The sequence below is a fragment of the Lipomyces oligophaga genome, assembly GCF_038497815.1.
Source record: "Lipomyces oligophaga strain CBS 7107 unplaced genomic scaffold V1516scaffold_5, whole genome shotgun sequence".
Taxonomy (NCBI): Eukaryota; Fungi; Ascomycota; class Lipomycetes; order Lipomycetales; family Lipomycetaceae; genus Lipomyces; species [Lipomyces] oligophaga.
This window is the reverse complement of record NW_027117789.1, coordinates 1,208,391-1,223,821: the sequence shown is the minus strand read 5'-3', so window position 1 is coordinate 1,223,821 and position 15,431 is coordinate 1,208,391. Positions and strand designations below refer to the sequence as shown.

The window sequence follows — 15,431 nt, the reverse complement described above, 5'->3', positions numbered from 1 at the left end:
CTGCAGATTTGAAATCGGCCCGCAAATAGTCAGAACAACAACAGCAACGGCAATAAAGCTAGCGCGTCAGCACAATGACAATGGATCAGTAAAATAATATCCAAACGCATTGTTCTGTAGAATCGATCGAAAAACATATACAGTGCTAGTCACAGTGGTATCATGAATGTCCGTAGTGTTCAGTTGAATTAGTGATATGTCAAACAAGTAGCGTCAACCTTGACCAAGCGATGCTAGCAGGGATGACACACGACAATGCTTGCTTTTAAACAAAACTGTTACAGATTGGTCAAAAAATGACTTAACTTGCTTTAAGCAGCACGCTTGTAACTTGTAATCTTCTCCGACGGTGATCTCAAATTCTTGACTTGAATTTTGGGACTTCCATGCTTTCATGGAGCTGGAATTCCACGTCGACCAATTTCAGTTCCACTCCTAATAACCAGTGAATCTATAGAATATTGAATTTATAGTTGATTAGATCGCTGAGACAACAATTGTCTTAACATTGCGTCTTTTTTGGCTCAATTGTTAAGCAGAATCTGGTAGGCATTTTTCATAAACAAACCAAATCTACAGTCTTCCCCTTCTAACTGAACTACGTCAGAGGTCTAACCGACTGTGATCTGCCATGGTTTCGTATAGTTTACTCACGGCTTTACTGTTGCCATTACAATGCCTGGGCTTGTTATATTTTGCAAAGGGATTTTTCCCGTACAAACCAGTGTTCCATGGATATGCGCCGTCAGAAGTGGAAACACCAGCGGCAGTATTCGACGGTGTAATTTTTATGCTAGTGGATGCGCTGAGAACGTACTAAGTGGATTTTTATATAATTGCTGTTGAATTGAATCTGATATTTTTTAGCGACTTTGTATATTCAAATGAGTCCTCCATGCATTTTACGCAAAGGTATGTTCCGGACTCCGTGGTATCAAGATGAACAATCTAATTGCGATCCTCTAGTTTAATAGCTTCGGGTCATGCTGTGCCATTTACTGCTATTGCCTCCCCACCTACTGTGACACTGCCCAGAATCAAAGGAATCACTACAGGATCAATACCAAACTTTCTCGACGCAGTGTTGAATATTGCCGAGTCTGACGAGACTTCATCCTTAAAGACACAAGATAGTTGGCTAGCACAATTGAAACGCAGACCAAATTCAAAGAAGCAGATCATGTATGGTGATGATACGTGGTTAAAGCTGTTTCCAGAAATGTTTGACCGTTATGAAGGCACTTCAAGTTTTTTCGTCAATGTATGTGGTTTATAGTCAAGAGATTTCAGCTTATAACTTACCTGTTAGGACTTTACGGAGGTTGACAATAATGTGACCCGACATATAGATAAAGAACTCTCCACAGAGGACTGGGACTTGCTGGTTCTACATTATTTGGGTGTTGACCATATAGGCCACAAAAGTGGTCCAAAGAGTCCGTTTATGCCTGCCAAACTGGCAGAGATGGACAGAGTTGTTGAGAAATTATATGCCTATACTGAACTTCAGATGCAGAAGTACGGTAAATCGATATTATTTATATTATGTGGAGACCATGGCATGAACGAAGTTGGAAATCATGGTGGCTCTTCATCGGGAGAGATATCGGCAGCTTTGCTCTTTGCAGCGCCCTCGTTTGAAAGGTTAAATTTAGCCAATGCGATATCTCCCTTACCTGTTAGTTCAGACTTTCATTACTACGACAAGGTTTACCAAGCCGATGTTGTACCTTCTATTTCTGGACTTCTAGGAGTTCCATTTCCGCTCAACAATATTGGAGTATTTATTCCGCATTTTCTATCATTATTTTCAGGTCGGTTTTTCTTGAAACTTAGTTTACTCTGATTTTTTGCTAAAGTATACAGAGGATGACCAGATCCTGGTGCTAAAACAAAATGCAAAGCAAATGTTTCGAATACTCAAAGCTGCGTTTGCAATATTTGACAGACCAGTGTACAATAGAGCAAAATTCTTGAACAGTGATGATGCACTGGAAAATATTCGAGGAATGTGGGACGAGATAGAAGAGTATGAATTTGATAATTGCGAAGATGCTATTGAGAGAATGTACAGATTTTTGATTCAAAGTCGAGAATTACTTAGCCGAACTTCATCTAATTATGATATTCCTAGTATGATCTTCGGAATATTTACTGTTGCCTGGATAGCTTCTATCACCGTTCGACGTGTATTTACAGCTACATATGAAGACAAAGCTAGTCGACTATTTTTCACTGTTCTATTAGCTTTGCATGGAATTTCGCTTTTTGGAAGTAGTATGGTTGAAGAAGAGCAATATTTTTGGTACTGGATTGCTTCTGGTTGGATCTGGACACAAATCACAATTAGCGCTCAAAGTAAATCAAGAGACTCTTTATTGCTTTGGTTTGGTCAATTTTTTATGTTGACATTCGTACGACATTACCACCATACTGGACAGAAATTTGTACCATCATTTGATATTTGGCAGTTTTTTTCCGAAGACTGGTCGCGGGGTTTATTATGGACTCTTGTGATAGCTGAACATCTCCAAATAGCAAAAAATTTGCGATATTACGTTTTTTCTGATTCGGCCGCAATTACTGGGTTTGTATGCACTTTCACTCCAATTATTAGTTTATTTACGTTTAAATTATCGGTTGCAATTGAGCAGGGAGAGAATCTGCCCCCTCTATTAGCAATGATATCCTCTTCAAATACCGATAACGATAGCATTCGAAAGCAAGCCCAAGCTGCCTTTATATCTGCAGGTCTTTGTTTGGTATTTCACGTTACAGATACGATATGGAACAAGAGAAAAAGTAAGCTTGGCGGTCAAGATGGTTCTTTCGAGAAACTTGTTAACCCACTATAGATCCTTTCAAATTCATACGTGGAGTGTTCTACATCTTCGAATTAATACTCGTTATGCAGACCAGTCTTGATAACATTCCGCTATTTCTGGCATTCAACGGGGTCCACTCGGCTTTGAAGAGGTACTCTAAGCTATCTGGCGCATCTCCACTAGCGATTGCAGTGTCTGGATTGATCTGGCAGCATGTTGCCTTCTTTGGCTCGGGCAATTCGAATTCACTTGCATCTCTCGACCTGACAAATGCATATAACGGAATTTCCGGGTATTACATGCTCCCAGTTGGGATTCTACTTTTCATCAGTAATTTCTCGGGGCCTATATATTTCACTTTTTCTGTGTTAGTACAATTAGGTACATGGAGCATGTCACGAGCCAAATCAATCAGCATCAGATCAGATCCCGACTCCCCATCAGAATCCCAGATTTTGATTGAAGATCTGGTGACGTCGAATTATCTAACCGTTATCCATGCGTTCAGTTCGGTTTCATTGCTCTCGGTCATGGTTGCATGTACAGTTCTTAGGACTCATTTATTCATCTGGACGGTGTTTAGTCCCAAGCTACTGTATACGGCTGCTTGGTTCGTGCTACAACAAGGTGCTATCGACACTTTAGGCTGTATATCTCTGTCAGTGATTGCAGAGATGTTGTAAAATATTTGTATTATATATTTGTGTAATGTCATTTTGCCTACTTCGAATTCTGTAGTGACTCTCTTGATAATTGAATAATATCCCTGAGCCGCTGACAAGTTCGGTGACATTTCTGTCAGAAACTCGTGATCTTTGATCCCATGTGAGATCATCACTGTTCGATTTAAATGAAACTTGACATTTGTTATGTCCAATCCAAGAGAAGATAGGAATAGAAATCGCTCTAATCTAAGATGAATCAACCAGACAGGTTCGAGCTGTTTCTTCTGCCAGATGGCATGAAGAAGTGAGTACTCTTATTTCTTAAAATCGTTCGCGCAAAAAAACTCTGCTAACCTAAATCCTACTACGTTTAGACTAGACATCGTCGCCGATGCACGAATTCCAAATGCAGTCAACATCAAGTTTGAGCGAGAAGATCATACACTGGGAAACCTACTACGGTGTGCTCTGCTACAAGATCCTCGAGTTATTTACGCAGCTTATAAAGTCGAACACCCCCTTTTCGCGAACTTCGTTCTTAGACTTCAAACTGAACCTGAACATCCTCCTACAACTGTATTGCGCGACGTAATTATGGTCATTATTAGTCAACTCGAGGAGTTCAAAACGGAATTTATTAAAGAATGGGAATTGAAACGAATTGCTGACTCCGATACTTATTAATCTCGCTCTGGCTCTGACTCCACTCACATCTCTCTCAAATTGTATACTAGTTTCGACTTTGTTCATTATTTTGTTTTCATGATTCGGATTTCGGAAAGTATTTTTCAAGTATTTGCTTGTATATTAATAGATCTTAACTTTGGCATGGTATTGCTCAATTAACTGTATCCGTTCTAAATTACAATCTCACATCTTTCTGTTCACAAACTCGAGGAATTCTACCTCCTTATATCTTGCCTCTCAAAGAATTTCAGTATTCATCTATAATTGCTGTCGGATCCTTCCGAATCGACAAGTCCGAAAAGGAGTCATTATTCTCAATTGTCAATCCTTTCTCGTTTGCGAGATGTAGCAAACAGATAAAGCAAAAACTTGTGGAAATATCGCTCATCGCCTTGTTGGAATACAAACTTTCCAGTTGTCCCACAATTCCGGAAAATGTCTTCTCGTGCTCGGTGATTCCCCCGCTAGACTTGCTCAGACTTTTAGAATCTGCAGTAATGTATTTATTATCATCTTCGTAATCTAGCTTGGACCAAATGTTCTCCTTCAGCTTCTTAACGTCAACTTTCTTGGCCACCCGTGCATAATTAACATATTCCGCCTTGAATCTTCGGTTATTGTTCACAACCAATTGGCTTCCAAATTCGAACTCTTCCTGCGCTTCTTCTCGTCTAATCATTGTAGTCAGATTTCCAGGATGCATTTGAGTAATATCGGGAATAGTTTTATCAGATTCTAGGATGGCTGGTTCCTCTTTCACTGGAGTCATTTCTGCACTTCGATCTAGTGACTCTAAAGCATCGACAAACCCATCATCATCGAGCTCATCATCTGCACCTATAGATTGATTCTTAAAACCATCATCTTGGAAGAAGTCGGCATCATAATTTGGTAGAGCTCCATTGTTATCAGTATTGAATAATGGCACATCTCTATTGTTGTAATCGGAATTGGCAAAAGATCTGCTTTGTGTGCTTTGAGGCTGCTGGAGTACAAATTTTGGTCCTTTGGCCTTGGTTTCCTCAGGCTTCAAAAACCGAAGCTGCACTTTCGGCTTCAAGAATAATCGTAATAAAATCTTTGAATTGAATCTAATATCATCTGGTAAAAGATTTCTTGATTCCGACATCCACTGGGACTTGGGCATTGAAGTACTGCTAGAACTTGCAGGCTCAAAGAGAGTGTCTTCACTGACTGAGGAATCAAAATCCGTGAAATTTATTACAAGCTCTTCCTTCTTTTTGGTTTGCTTTGATTGTGCAGATTTTTTTGCTCCTTGAGACTTGTATCTTTGTATCTTCCAATGTAGAGCCCCAGTCCAGTTCTTCTTAATCCGTTCGTCAAAGTAGGCAAAGAGGTCGTCATCTGCTTTTTTTTGCTCTTGTTCACGATTGACAAACTGCAAAATGTAAGATCCTGGGACTTGAGCACCCTCGTTCTCCATGAGATCTTCCATTACGACATGTTCATCATCAAAATCAGGTAATTCGGTACCTGCCTTTACATTGGCAAGCCATTCATCACCTCCTGCGCCAAACTCCTCCTTTGGCAGAAATGTGTCGTAATCATCCATACTTGTCTCCTGAATAGGATCATTGTAGTCTTGGTCGCCAAAGGAAGCCATATAATTATCTTCAAGCCCCTCTTCTTCTAGATTCTCAAAAGTTCGCAAAAATGAAATATTTGCTGGAACTTGATTTGGATCAGCGGGAAATTCAAAATCCTTCAATGAAGGACTAATGAAGCGACTATCTAGATTCTCTAGATTTTCTCCAAAGTAACGGTCTACTATGTTTGTAAATGATTAAGAAACTCAGAAACTTTGTGCTTACCTCTTAATGAGTTTAAGTCTAGTTCCTTAAACTGTAAAGTGTCAAGTGGAAGAACAGACTCGTCGTCGACATTAACTTTTGCATCCTGGCTCGTATCAAAAACAACTCTACCAGTACTGTCTATGTCAAGTTGATTCAACAAGAGTCCCTTGGTACCACCTTCATCAAAATCGGCTGTAGCTTTTTTGAATAGAGGATCGACAGAAAACTCCAAATCGAGTTTCTTTAACTGAAGAGCATTAAAATCTTTGGCTAGCGTATTTTCCGATCGAACCCGGCGTCTGGATTTGGACTTTGTATTGTCTTCACCCCCGTCCTCCGTGTCTTCTTCCACCGTCGAATCATCATAGTTCGCATTTTGTTGAGAATGTTGTTTGGATGCATTTTCAGAAAGTCCACTCAGAAGTTTTCCAGTTTCGCTAGCGACGGAATCGATTCGAGAAGTATATATTTTTACACATCCGTCGAGTGTGCACGAAGCCTTTTGAAAGTTTATGCCATTTCCTTCCTTTAATAACGACATATCATGAAAGTAGTCGATTAAAGCAAAATTCCATGTATTTGCAGCATTGATTTTCTGAATAGTGTGAGCTTCTCCCCCTACGTCCAATCAAAGCTCTAAACTTACATTATCAGTGGCTAGTTTCATCCATTCTTCAAAATTCGAGAGACTTGGAGGACGAGGTGTACTGTCTGCAGACGAACCATCACTGCTTATACGCCGACTTGGTGTAGCAGCCGCGATAATACTTCGATTCATTTCTTCCAAGGCAGTTCGTCTTGAACTTGCTCGCATTAGCTTTTCCGATTGATCGTCATTTAGAGCTGAAGAATTCGACATTGATGATAAACGCTTGTTTGGTGATAAATTTACGGTTTTTTTAGATCTGCGAGAAGTGGCAGCTGATGCATTAGGCGTTTCAATGGTCGAGTAGGACAAGCGTGGCATTGTAGAAATCGGGTAACGCACAAACGAACAATAGCTGAATAATAATAGCCTCTCGTTCAGGTATTCTCAATGGCCTGAAACAATAAATAATATATAAAAAACAAAACGAACTTAAGAAATTTTGACGAGATCAAGGATCCAGTTCGTTTAGAGCTCAAGACCTGTGATGGAACTCGCAGCTCTAGTTTCGCGTAAGGGAAGTGTGGATTTGTTTACCCAAGATACAAGGAAAGTGTTTCCATAGCAACAACTGAACCAAAACCAGCCCCATTATGAAACCGAACTAAAAATTCCCAGCAAATTCTCTGCAAATGTCATATGATCGTTGGGACGGATAACTTTAAAGCACAGGCAAGCGGAGACTGAGCATGCCTAATTGGGTAATTGTTACCAGAAAAATGTATTGCTGAAGCAAAAAGCAAGACATAGGAACTGTCGCCGAAGAAAATTACTGCATGCGTACTATAAAAATACTGAGAAGGCTAATTGAAATAGGACAGCCAGCAATTGGGGAAATGGGAGATAATATCGAGATTCATTGACGACTGCGTAGGGTTGCAGAGAGAAACTGAGAGTCGAAGTGCACCCATCTCATCTCGTAATGTATACTGTGCTATTGTTGTAAGAATTCCGCTGACCAAAGCCTGTTGACTCTAAGAATCGGGAGATCCGAATTCTGTGCTAATTTGCATCAAGAGGTGAGCTTTCTTTCGTCTCCTACCACAACTCATACGTAACAGAGCAATCACGAGATATCTGCTATTATCTATATTCAATATTACTATATATCTTCTACATCTCCTCCTCTGCCAAGCGATCTGTTGACAACTATTTCATTATACGCAGTCCCTGTCGTCCACCCGAGATTATAACCTAAGCCGGGAATAAATCTTCGGTCAGATCGAGAGACTGCGCCACCATTAGAAGAGCATTGATGTCTAGAGCTCGAGATATTACAAACCCGAGATATACAACGACGTTCCCTTCAGATTTGTGTTGTTGTCGCACTCTCGATTTCTTGTCAAACTTAGTCCTGCGATAATTGCTGTCTACAAGTGCCATGTCTGCCATACTCCGCGCGTTCTATTTCGCGAGCTGCACGAGCGCTTCTCGAGAAGTTCTCATGCTTGTAAATGCTGTGCGTGTGACAAGCTTGTTCGTTCGTCCCATCTTGCACGTGCTTTCCGAAGTCTAAGCATGTGCATGTCCGAGATCTCATGTATTTGAACACCTTCGTTCTAATCGTAGTTGTAGTAGTCCCTACTCTTCTCTTACCGTCAGCATTTTCAAGGAACAGATCGATAATCACATAGACTGAGAGCTCTTCTGGTGACAGTCTCGTCGGAACCTGGAAGAGAGCGTCGAGCGCGTTCAACGGAATATCAGTTCGTTGTTCTCTACGTCACATCGCTTTGGACGTTCTTGCGCCAGCTGCACCTTCTCCACATAGAGCCCTATCAAGGAGCAACAGTGCACGAATTTTTTAGCGTTTTCAAACGAAGAAGTAAGTCGACTGTGCTTGCTTTTTTGAATTCCTCTTACTTGCTGGTTTTCCGTGACCGTTACGTCGAAACTTAATATCCGGTTCTCAATTGTAACTACTCTATCCGCCTTGTCTTGTTTGTCTCTTTCTCCATTCAAGGGGACTACCGACATTTTTCGTTCTACTTAGTATCTTTTCAGACTATTTTTCGACCAGATAAAGGCAATGATCCCAAGACATCTTTCTTTTAAAAGGCGCGAGAGCCAGAAGGAGCTTTTACCTCTTTTGCGACCTTTTCTTTTGCTCTTGTTTGTCCTTGGCATATGGTACACAAAATCGGTGCTCACTGCAGCGATTTCCAATACTAAAATCGCCCAATCATCTCCATTCGCGACTGTCCAGAAATCGCCTCACTCTCTCTTCTCTTTCCATACTGCTGAAGACGGACTCGAGGTATGTATGAAATTAGCCCTAGATGAATCACGATAATGACTTGCTCAGTGTTTAGATGTCCGCAATGCGACAGATCAATGCGCGTTCGTCAAGCAATATTGCGCTGAAGATGTAATAGGTATATTCAATTACATTGAATTCTATTACTGCGTACTACCCGATTTGAGAATAGTTCCGATTGTTATCATGGTGGTCTGGCTCATCATTGTGTTCACCACCATCGGTATTACTGCTTCGGACTTCTTATGTACAAACCTGAGCACGATTGCGAATATATTAGGCATGTCTGAATCCTTTGCTGGTGTCACACTTCTAGCTCTTGGAAACGGTTCCCCTGATGTGTTCAGTACATATGCCGCCATGAAAGTCGGAAGCGGATCTCTTGCTATCGGCGAATTAATTGGAGCTGCTTCCTTCATCACTTCTGTTGTTGGTGGTTCCATGGCCATTATTTGCCCTTTTGTTGTTCATGGAGGTTCCTTTATCCGTGATTTAGCTTTCTTTACCATTTCCATCGGCTTTGCGATGTATTGTTTGAAAGATGCGCGAATTACCTTATGGGAATCGGCAGCTATGGTTGGTCTTTATATTGTTTATGTATGTTTCGTTGTGGCTTGGTATTGGTGGTTGGCTCGAGTGGAACATCTCGAGTCACTGCGTCAGGTTACTACAGATCACCAAACTGCCAATCACGCTTCCACGAACATTTCCAATGATTCATTACCTTCTTATCACTCGGATGTGATCAATAGTGGCGGTATCATTGAGGAGGAAGAGGAAGTCCCTCTCCTTGCTGGCGAGGAAGGCGACGAGCATACCTCGACTGTCCATAATGAAATAGAGCGAGCCATTGATAGATATAATTTTCGCGGCCAATCCGAGGAAATTGGACATACTATTCGTCCTCGATATAGTGAGTCACCGACCAGCATCACCTCTTCTACGCCTATTCGACCGTCGTTGATGAGCGCTCTCGAATTTCAGTCTGCTGTCGAACGAGGTCGCAAAATGCATCATCAACTTGATGAGGAAGTTGTTTCAAAGCATTTCAAGCGCTATCGATCTTCTAGTCAAAGCGGACCTGTCCATTCCACTGAGTATAGAAAGGATCGAATTGGACATCACAAGCACAGCAATTCGACTATTTCTCACAAAACCCATAATAGACATAAGGCTAGTGCCCATGTTATCAGCTCCTCGAACAAAACGAAAAAGCATTCGCGTCAAGGTAGTGTGGATCCGGATCTGGCTTATTATAGCGATAGCTCGACGCGCTCAATATTGAGCCCTGGAGTTCGTTCGGGCCATCCGTTTGTATCCAGAAATCCTTCTACCAATCCTAGCGGTGCCAATGAAAGAGTTGCCTCCTCGCTTTACTCTTCTGATACTCTGTACACCGTTAGGCGGAATTCACCAAATAGACCTCCATTATCTATTGTCACAGGAGGTCGTCATCGATCGGACTCAAGTTTAACAGGATCGTCGTTCCTCACACCATCATCTCCACGGAGAAGCCGAAGGTATGCAGGATCTAGGTCAGCTCGGTCACCGTCGCCATACGATCGTTTTCTGGCGTTCCAGCCTGCTTCGGCTTTTGTTCAAGAACACCACGAAAGCCAACTCCCTGTTGGGGCAAGTAGGCTGCATACTGATGACTTGGTTAATGCAGCACCGGATCGACAATTAGAAGCACAGACGTTATTGTCACCTCTTTTACCATCAACAGCGCTACCTCAGCAGTTGACTATTCCGGCTCAATCTTCCTCAACCGATTTGCATTCCGATGTTTCAATGGATGACACTTCATTTTCGACCATAGACAAGAACCCCTGGCCATTTGGCTGGTTGCCCTCTCCAAGTGAACTCAAACAAACCTTGTTTCCTACGTTGGAGCTTTTAGAGGAGAAAACGTTGCTCAACAAGTTTATCAGCATCGTTGCCGTTCCAAGTGTTTTTTGTCTTACCGTTACAGTTCCAGTGGTTGAAATCGAGCATGCTGAGTCGGAGCCAGAAGTCACCATATGTTCAGTTCCAGAATTGCACATCGAAGAAGCAGATAGTGACCATAGGTCCGAAGATATTAGTATCAAGGAATGTTCTGAATCCTCTGGCGGGAAATATAAGGGATGGTGTCGGTGGCTTCTTGCGATACAATGTATCTGTTCTCCGATGGTTATGTATTATGTCAATATGTATGACGACGTAGAATTGTCAAAGCATCTAATCTGGATGTTTTTGATTGGTCTTGCGATGATGGCTGCGATTTTATACTTCACAGAGTCGCGTGATCCACCATTGAAGCTGCTTCCTATTTTATCTTTTCTAGGATTTTTCGTCAGTATTTCATGGGTTTCCGCTATAGCAGTTGAAGCAGTAGGCGTTCTCAAAGCGTTTGGAGTTATGTTCGGTATCAGTGATGCCATTCTAGGATTGACAGTATTTGCCTTGGTGAGTTCGACATAATTTAGGCCGGTATTTGAATACTAATATTCATGCCTTAGGGAAATTCGCTTGGTGATTTTGTTTCGAATGTGACGATTGCTCGGATGGGGTATCCAATGATGGCGATATCGGCATGTTTTGGAAGCCCGATGTTGAACATTTTGATTGGAATTGGGGTTTCAGGATTGATTATTCTTCCGGGGATTACTGACTACGAGGATGACGACGCGTATGAACTGGATATCTCGCCCACACTGGTTGTTTCTGCATCCACGCTTTTCTTGAACTTACTCGTTTATCTGTCATTAGTCCCCTTGAGCGGCTGGCGAATGACAAGACTGATTGGAATTGTTAGTGTTTCCTTGTGGTGCGCGGGGACAATTGTGAATGTACTTCTTGAAGTTCTGGAAGGTCGGAATACTCCATGACTTGTATGTCCTATCATTGCACTGTTGGTTTGTTCCGGCGCTTTGGGTTTTGGTGGAGTAATTTCTGATTATATATAATTAATTTTATTGTTTTACTATTTACAAAAGCTGAATTCCAGTTCTTGGCTCTCCCAAATATGGTTCCAGTTTCAGCGTTGATTATCTCTTTCCAGTTAATCTCCAACCAATTCCTATCGGAGTTTCAAAAGGCTCTACCCAGCCTGCGCCTTTACATTCTAACATGACCCACTCGAATCTAACACCTTTAAAGTCTCTCCAATGAGCATTAACAGCGGCATCCCATCGTTCATGAATATTTTTTTCGAGCATTTCTTTGAATTTTGACCGTTGGAGTAATGAGATGAGCCATTTCCTGGTGTTAAAGACAAGTTTATGAAATAACCCAATATTCGGTAACGACACTTTGTACACGCCGGCGTGTCCTTCGAGTACGAGAAATCCAGACATGGAAAGTAGCCCAACATCAGAGTCGTTGGAAATAGACACAATCTCGAAGTCGTCGTTAGTTAATTGCGTTGACTCTGGTTTAGACCTGAGTAAGGCTTCAAACCGGTCTATAAGAATTAGTATGCCGAATCCGTCTATGAAAGGAGGATCTAATACTGCCCTACCAAAAATTTCTTGGCTCGGCCGCGGATATGATTTTTTACTCGTCCGTAGAATTCGAAAATAGTATTTGCTTTCGATAACGATATCGCCTGAATTGTTGTTTGTGGTTATCTTCCGGACTGATCCGGCCTCGATAGCTCGTTGCAGCTCTCGATCGATGTATGTCGGATCCGTAGGGTAGATGGCGTGTAGATGTGAAATCATAACTATTGGCGGAATTGACTTCAATGAAAATTAGTAGTGAACTGAATGCGGTGGCTGAGCTGCTCTCCTACCTTTCTGAATCGCAATAAATTTGCAATTCCCTCGCCGTTCAAACGTGATCCTCGCTCAGGAATATCATCCCACATTTGGATCAGCGACGAGTTTATTCCAAGAATAATATCGGAGAGTTCGTTCAGTTCGCCTTCTAGTTCACAGGTTAATCATGGTCGCATTTGTAAGGAACTAGATGTCTTCATACTGATCTTCACAATGCGCTCAATCACTATTAGCTTTGCCTCTTTGACTCTCGGTCTCTTTGATGATAACGTCACCTCATGTGATTCAGTATCGCTTTCGTCATCAGAAATAGGTCGAGCTGTTTCAGAACCGGGTTCGTTGTTTGTTGTGGCCTCACTGACGAGGCGGTTGAGTTCGTCACCGAGATTTGAATCAAGTTTGCGCTTCTGCCGGATTGTGGAAGATTTGGATGCAGTTAGGCGAACTGGCATATCTCTGTTTCTCGCAATTGTGTACTTGTGCGTTTCCGGATCCCTTTTCGTGCAGAGGTTTGATTTTGTTCAAAAACTCGCTTAGCACAATTATGAAGTCACTTAAAGATTCAAATGTCTCTCAACATAGCTACGCGATTGTGCGGCTAGTTCACGAATATCGGTAGGTTAAATCCAATCCAACATTTCCTTAAAATCTTTTCATCGTCGTCTTCTCAATAAAGATTTTAAAAGCACTAAAATGGCTCGTGGATCATCCAAAAAGCAAGCACAAGCTAACATCGAAGCTCTTAAATCGTTGCATATTTCAGCAGCAGCCATCAATGGCTTGTATCTACTGTCGCACTTTCTTCTCCGTCGCCCAAGTTCCATCAAGCCCTACATCATTTTTTCTCTGCCTGCTTGGATTATTGAATATCAATTGGAACGGATAGGTATGCACTCTATATCAGAGCGAAATTATGAAATATGAATATTTAACATCCAATCAGGTCGACCAAAGTTCTCGTCTTCAAATGGATCATTAATCTCAGCTGGCGAAGATCTCACACAGGCTGGACTTACCGAATGGCTATTCGACATTGTCTACGTGACGATGATCATCGATATTTTGGCAGTTGTATTTGGGCGATCTTGGGTCTGGTTTTTATATCTTGTGGTATGTTGCAAAGTTTACTCTCTGACGAGCTATCGGGAAGACGTTAACTTTAATGATTTATAGATCCCGGCCTATGGCTCTTATATGGCATATTCATCTTTCATTGGTCCGATTTTGAAACAACGAGCAGCTGCTAGTCGAGTACAGGAGGAACCAGAATCGGAGCCTAATAGTCGGAAGAAATCAAAGAAGGAAAAAGTTAAATATATCCGTTAGTTAGATTACTCGAAGCGAGCTATCCTAAAAGATATCACTTGAGTCTCCAAATAGGAATTAAGCTGCAATTGAAGTTTTACGTTTATAAGGAGACTTCATAAAGGGATTAATATGTACAAATTTCGCATCCTCAGTACAGAGAAAACAAACTGCGAGAAGAAAGACGTAAACAAGAGGAGGAATTCAGAAGCAGAACAATTTGTAACACCCAAGACTAGAATTATAAATACAGCAGAGCCAAAACTGTATTGAATATTTTCGTTTTCGTTACAAGCCGAATTGAGTTTGGAACTGAAATGAATGCGTTTGGCTCGATCACCATCCAGGCCAAAGGGAAAGTAGACGGCATTTCTAGAATGAAAAATTAGCCTTTTAAAACGCGCTGTTGATATAATTCCATAGACCCATTGTCCCGCCCATAACTGCAGCTGAGATAGCCATGGGTCTGAAGCCATGACCAAGACGGTAAAAACCACCAGTAAGAGCACCTGCAACCACCGAATTATATATATCATGATAACTCCGCGTAACATCTATCTATACGTTAGAACATATTAGATTCCGCAAAAGTACAAAAAGTATACCTAAGAATCCATTGATCATATTGTACGAAATAGCAAGAACACCAGTCGTATTGCCAAGAAAGGGACCTCTGCGAGTGATTCCATTGAGAACCGAGTTCAGTTTAAGCTTCGCAGGGGCATTAGGAGGCTGCTGACGGAGACCTTCTGCAAAACCATATACACCACCGATACCAAGACCTGGGTTGTTCCATTAACATGAGACCAAATGGGGAACATAAAATATAAGTAACATACCTCCGAGATATAGGAAACCGGTTCCGTAGCACAGATCGTCGACAAATCCTCGAGATGCAAAAATACCGTTGGAACCCGGTAATGAGCTAAGTGCATCATCCTCAAAATCCAGAATTTGGAGATCATTTCCCAGACCTGCTAGAGGATGCAAAGTTGAAAGGTCAATGTCAGTCATAAACGAAGGCAATTCTGGTGTGCCTGTGGAAGCTGATGATGAGCCAGTCGTAGTTGTAACAGCGGGTGAACTCGCATCGTTGACAAACTCAGAGGGACTTGCAAGCGAAGGTTTCTCGCTCGTGGCCGATTTAGATCCAAATGGCCAAACCATGATGGATTTCAATATTGAATTATGAAGGCGCAGAGTTGTCGATGTCTTACGACAGATTCAATCTAGATACTAGACTAATATATAATACTCAGTCGCCACGGAGAAAAGCAGCAAATTTTCCGAGTATAACAGGTTAAAACAGATTATAGCTCCAACGCTGTTGAACTATTTTCTTTAAGAATATTCAGCCAAATGTCTGGTCTCGCTCTCGATTCTGCGCTGAGAGTAGGTCGCGGAATTTTTTTGGGCTTATGGCATGGTAAACAATGGGGATTGTGTAGAGTGGCCCTATTGAATCGAAGGC

General features: G+C 41.7%; 7 protein-coding genes across 7 annotated transcripts; 4 read left to right on the top strand and 3 right to left on the bottom strand.

Moving 5' to 3' along the window:
- The first annotated feature begins 246 nt into the window (after positions 1-246).
- On the top strand, positions 247-3,638 carry V1516DRAFT_677660 (alkaline-phosphatase-like protein). Its single transcript, XM_066922628.1, has 7 exons — positions 247-545; positions 608-813; positions 868-912; positions 967-1,261; positions 1,310-1,814; positions 1,867-2,802; positions 2,856-3,638. Exons 2-7 carry the CDS (start codon positions 632-634, stop codon positions 3,506-3,508), a joined length of 2,616 nt encoding a protein of 871 aa, XP_066777025.1. The 5' UTR covers positions 247-545; positions 608-631; the 3' UTR covers positions 3,509-3,638.
- Positions 3,639-4,347, top strand: V1516DRAFT_677659 (DNA-directed RNA polymerase). The gene is made up of 2 exons (XM_066922627.1): positions 3,639-3,794; positions 3,865-4,347. Exons 1-2 carry the CDS (start codon positions 3,742-3,744, stop codon positions 4,172-4,174), a joined length of 363 nt encoding a protein of 120 aa, XP_066777024.1. The 5' UTR covers positions 3,639-3,741; the 3' UTR covers positions 4,175-4,347.
- V1516DRAFT_712822 (condensin complex subunit 2/barren) lies at positions 4,154-7,166 on the bottom strand. Its single transcript, XM_066924296.1, has 3 exons — positions 6,638-7,166; positions 6,010-6,586; positions 4,154-5,962 (listed from the first exon to the last, which is right to left on the bottom strand). Exons 1-3 carry the CDS (start codon positions 6,956-6,958, stop codon positions 4,425-4,427), a joined length of 2,436 nt encoding a protein of 811 aa, XP_066777023.1. The 5' UTR covers positions 6,959-7,166; the 3' UTR covers positions 4,154-4,424.
- Positions 7,167-8,200: 1,034 nt separating this feature from the next.
- Positions 8,201-11,844, top strand: V1516DRAFT_439729 (Sodium/calcium exchanger protein-domain-containing protein). Its single transcript, XM_066919040.1, has 4 exons — positions 8,201-8,552; positions 8,631-8,894; positions 8,943-11,342; positions 11,396-11,844. The coding sequence occupies exons 2-4, from the start codon at positions 8,667-8,669 to the stop codon at positions 11,762-11,764; spliced, it is 2,997 nt and encodes a 998-aa protein (XP_066777022.1). The 5' UTR covers positions 8,201-8,552; positions 8,631-8,666; the 3' UTR covers positions 11,765-11,844.
- Positions 11,833-12,803, bottom strand: V1516DRAFT_677651 (serine-threonine protein kinase 19). The gene is made up of 2 exons (XM_066922626.1): positions 12,397-12,803; positions 11,833-12,339 (listed from the first exon to the last, which is right to left on the bottom strand). The coding sequence occupies exons 1-2, from the start codon at positions 12,596-12,598 to the stop codon at positions 11,924-11,926; spliced, it is 618 nt and encodes a 205-aa protein (XP_066777021.1). The 5' UTR covers positions 12,599-12,803; the 3' UTR covers positions 11,833-11,923.
- A 514-nt stretch (positions 12,804-13,317) lies between these two features.
- Positions 13,318-14,326, top strand: V1516DRAFT_677645 (uncharacterized protein). Its single transcript, XM_066922625.1, has 3 exons — positions 13,318-13,541; positions 13,599-13,765; positions 13,829-14,326. Exons 1-3 carry the CDS (start codon positions 13,349-13,351, stop codon positions 13,979-13,981), a joined length of 513 nt encoding a protein of 170 aa, XP_066777020.1. The 5' UTR covers positions 13,318-13,348; the 3' UTR covers positions 13,982-14,326.
- Positions 13,976-15,396, bottom strand: V1516DRAFT_639757 (Tim17/Tim22/Tim23/Pmp24 family-domain-containing protein). The gene is made up of 3 exons (XM_066920088.1): positions 14,800-15,396; positions 14,566-14,742; positions 13,976-14,514 (listed from the first exon to the last, which is right to left on the bottom strand). Exons 1-3 carry the CDS (start codon positions 15,125-15,127, stop codon positions 14,354-14,356), a joined length of 666 nt encoding a protein of 221 aa, XP_066777019.1. The 5' UTR covers positions 15,128-15,396; the 3' UTR covers positions 13,976-14,353.
- Positions 15,397-15,431: the final 35 nt, after the last annotated feature.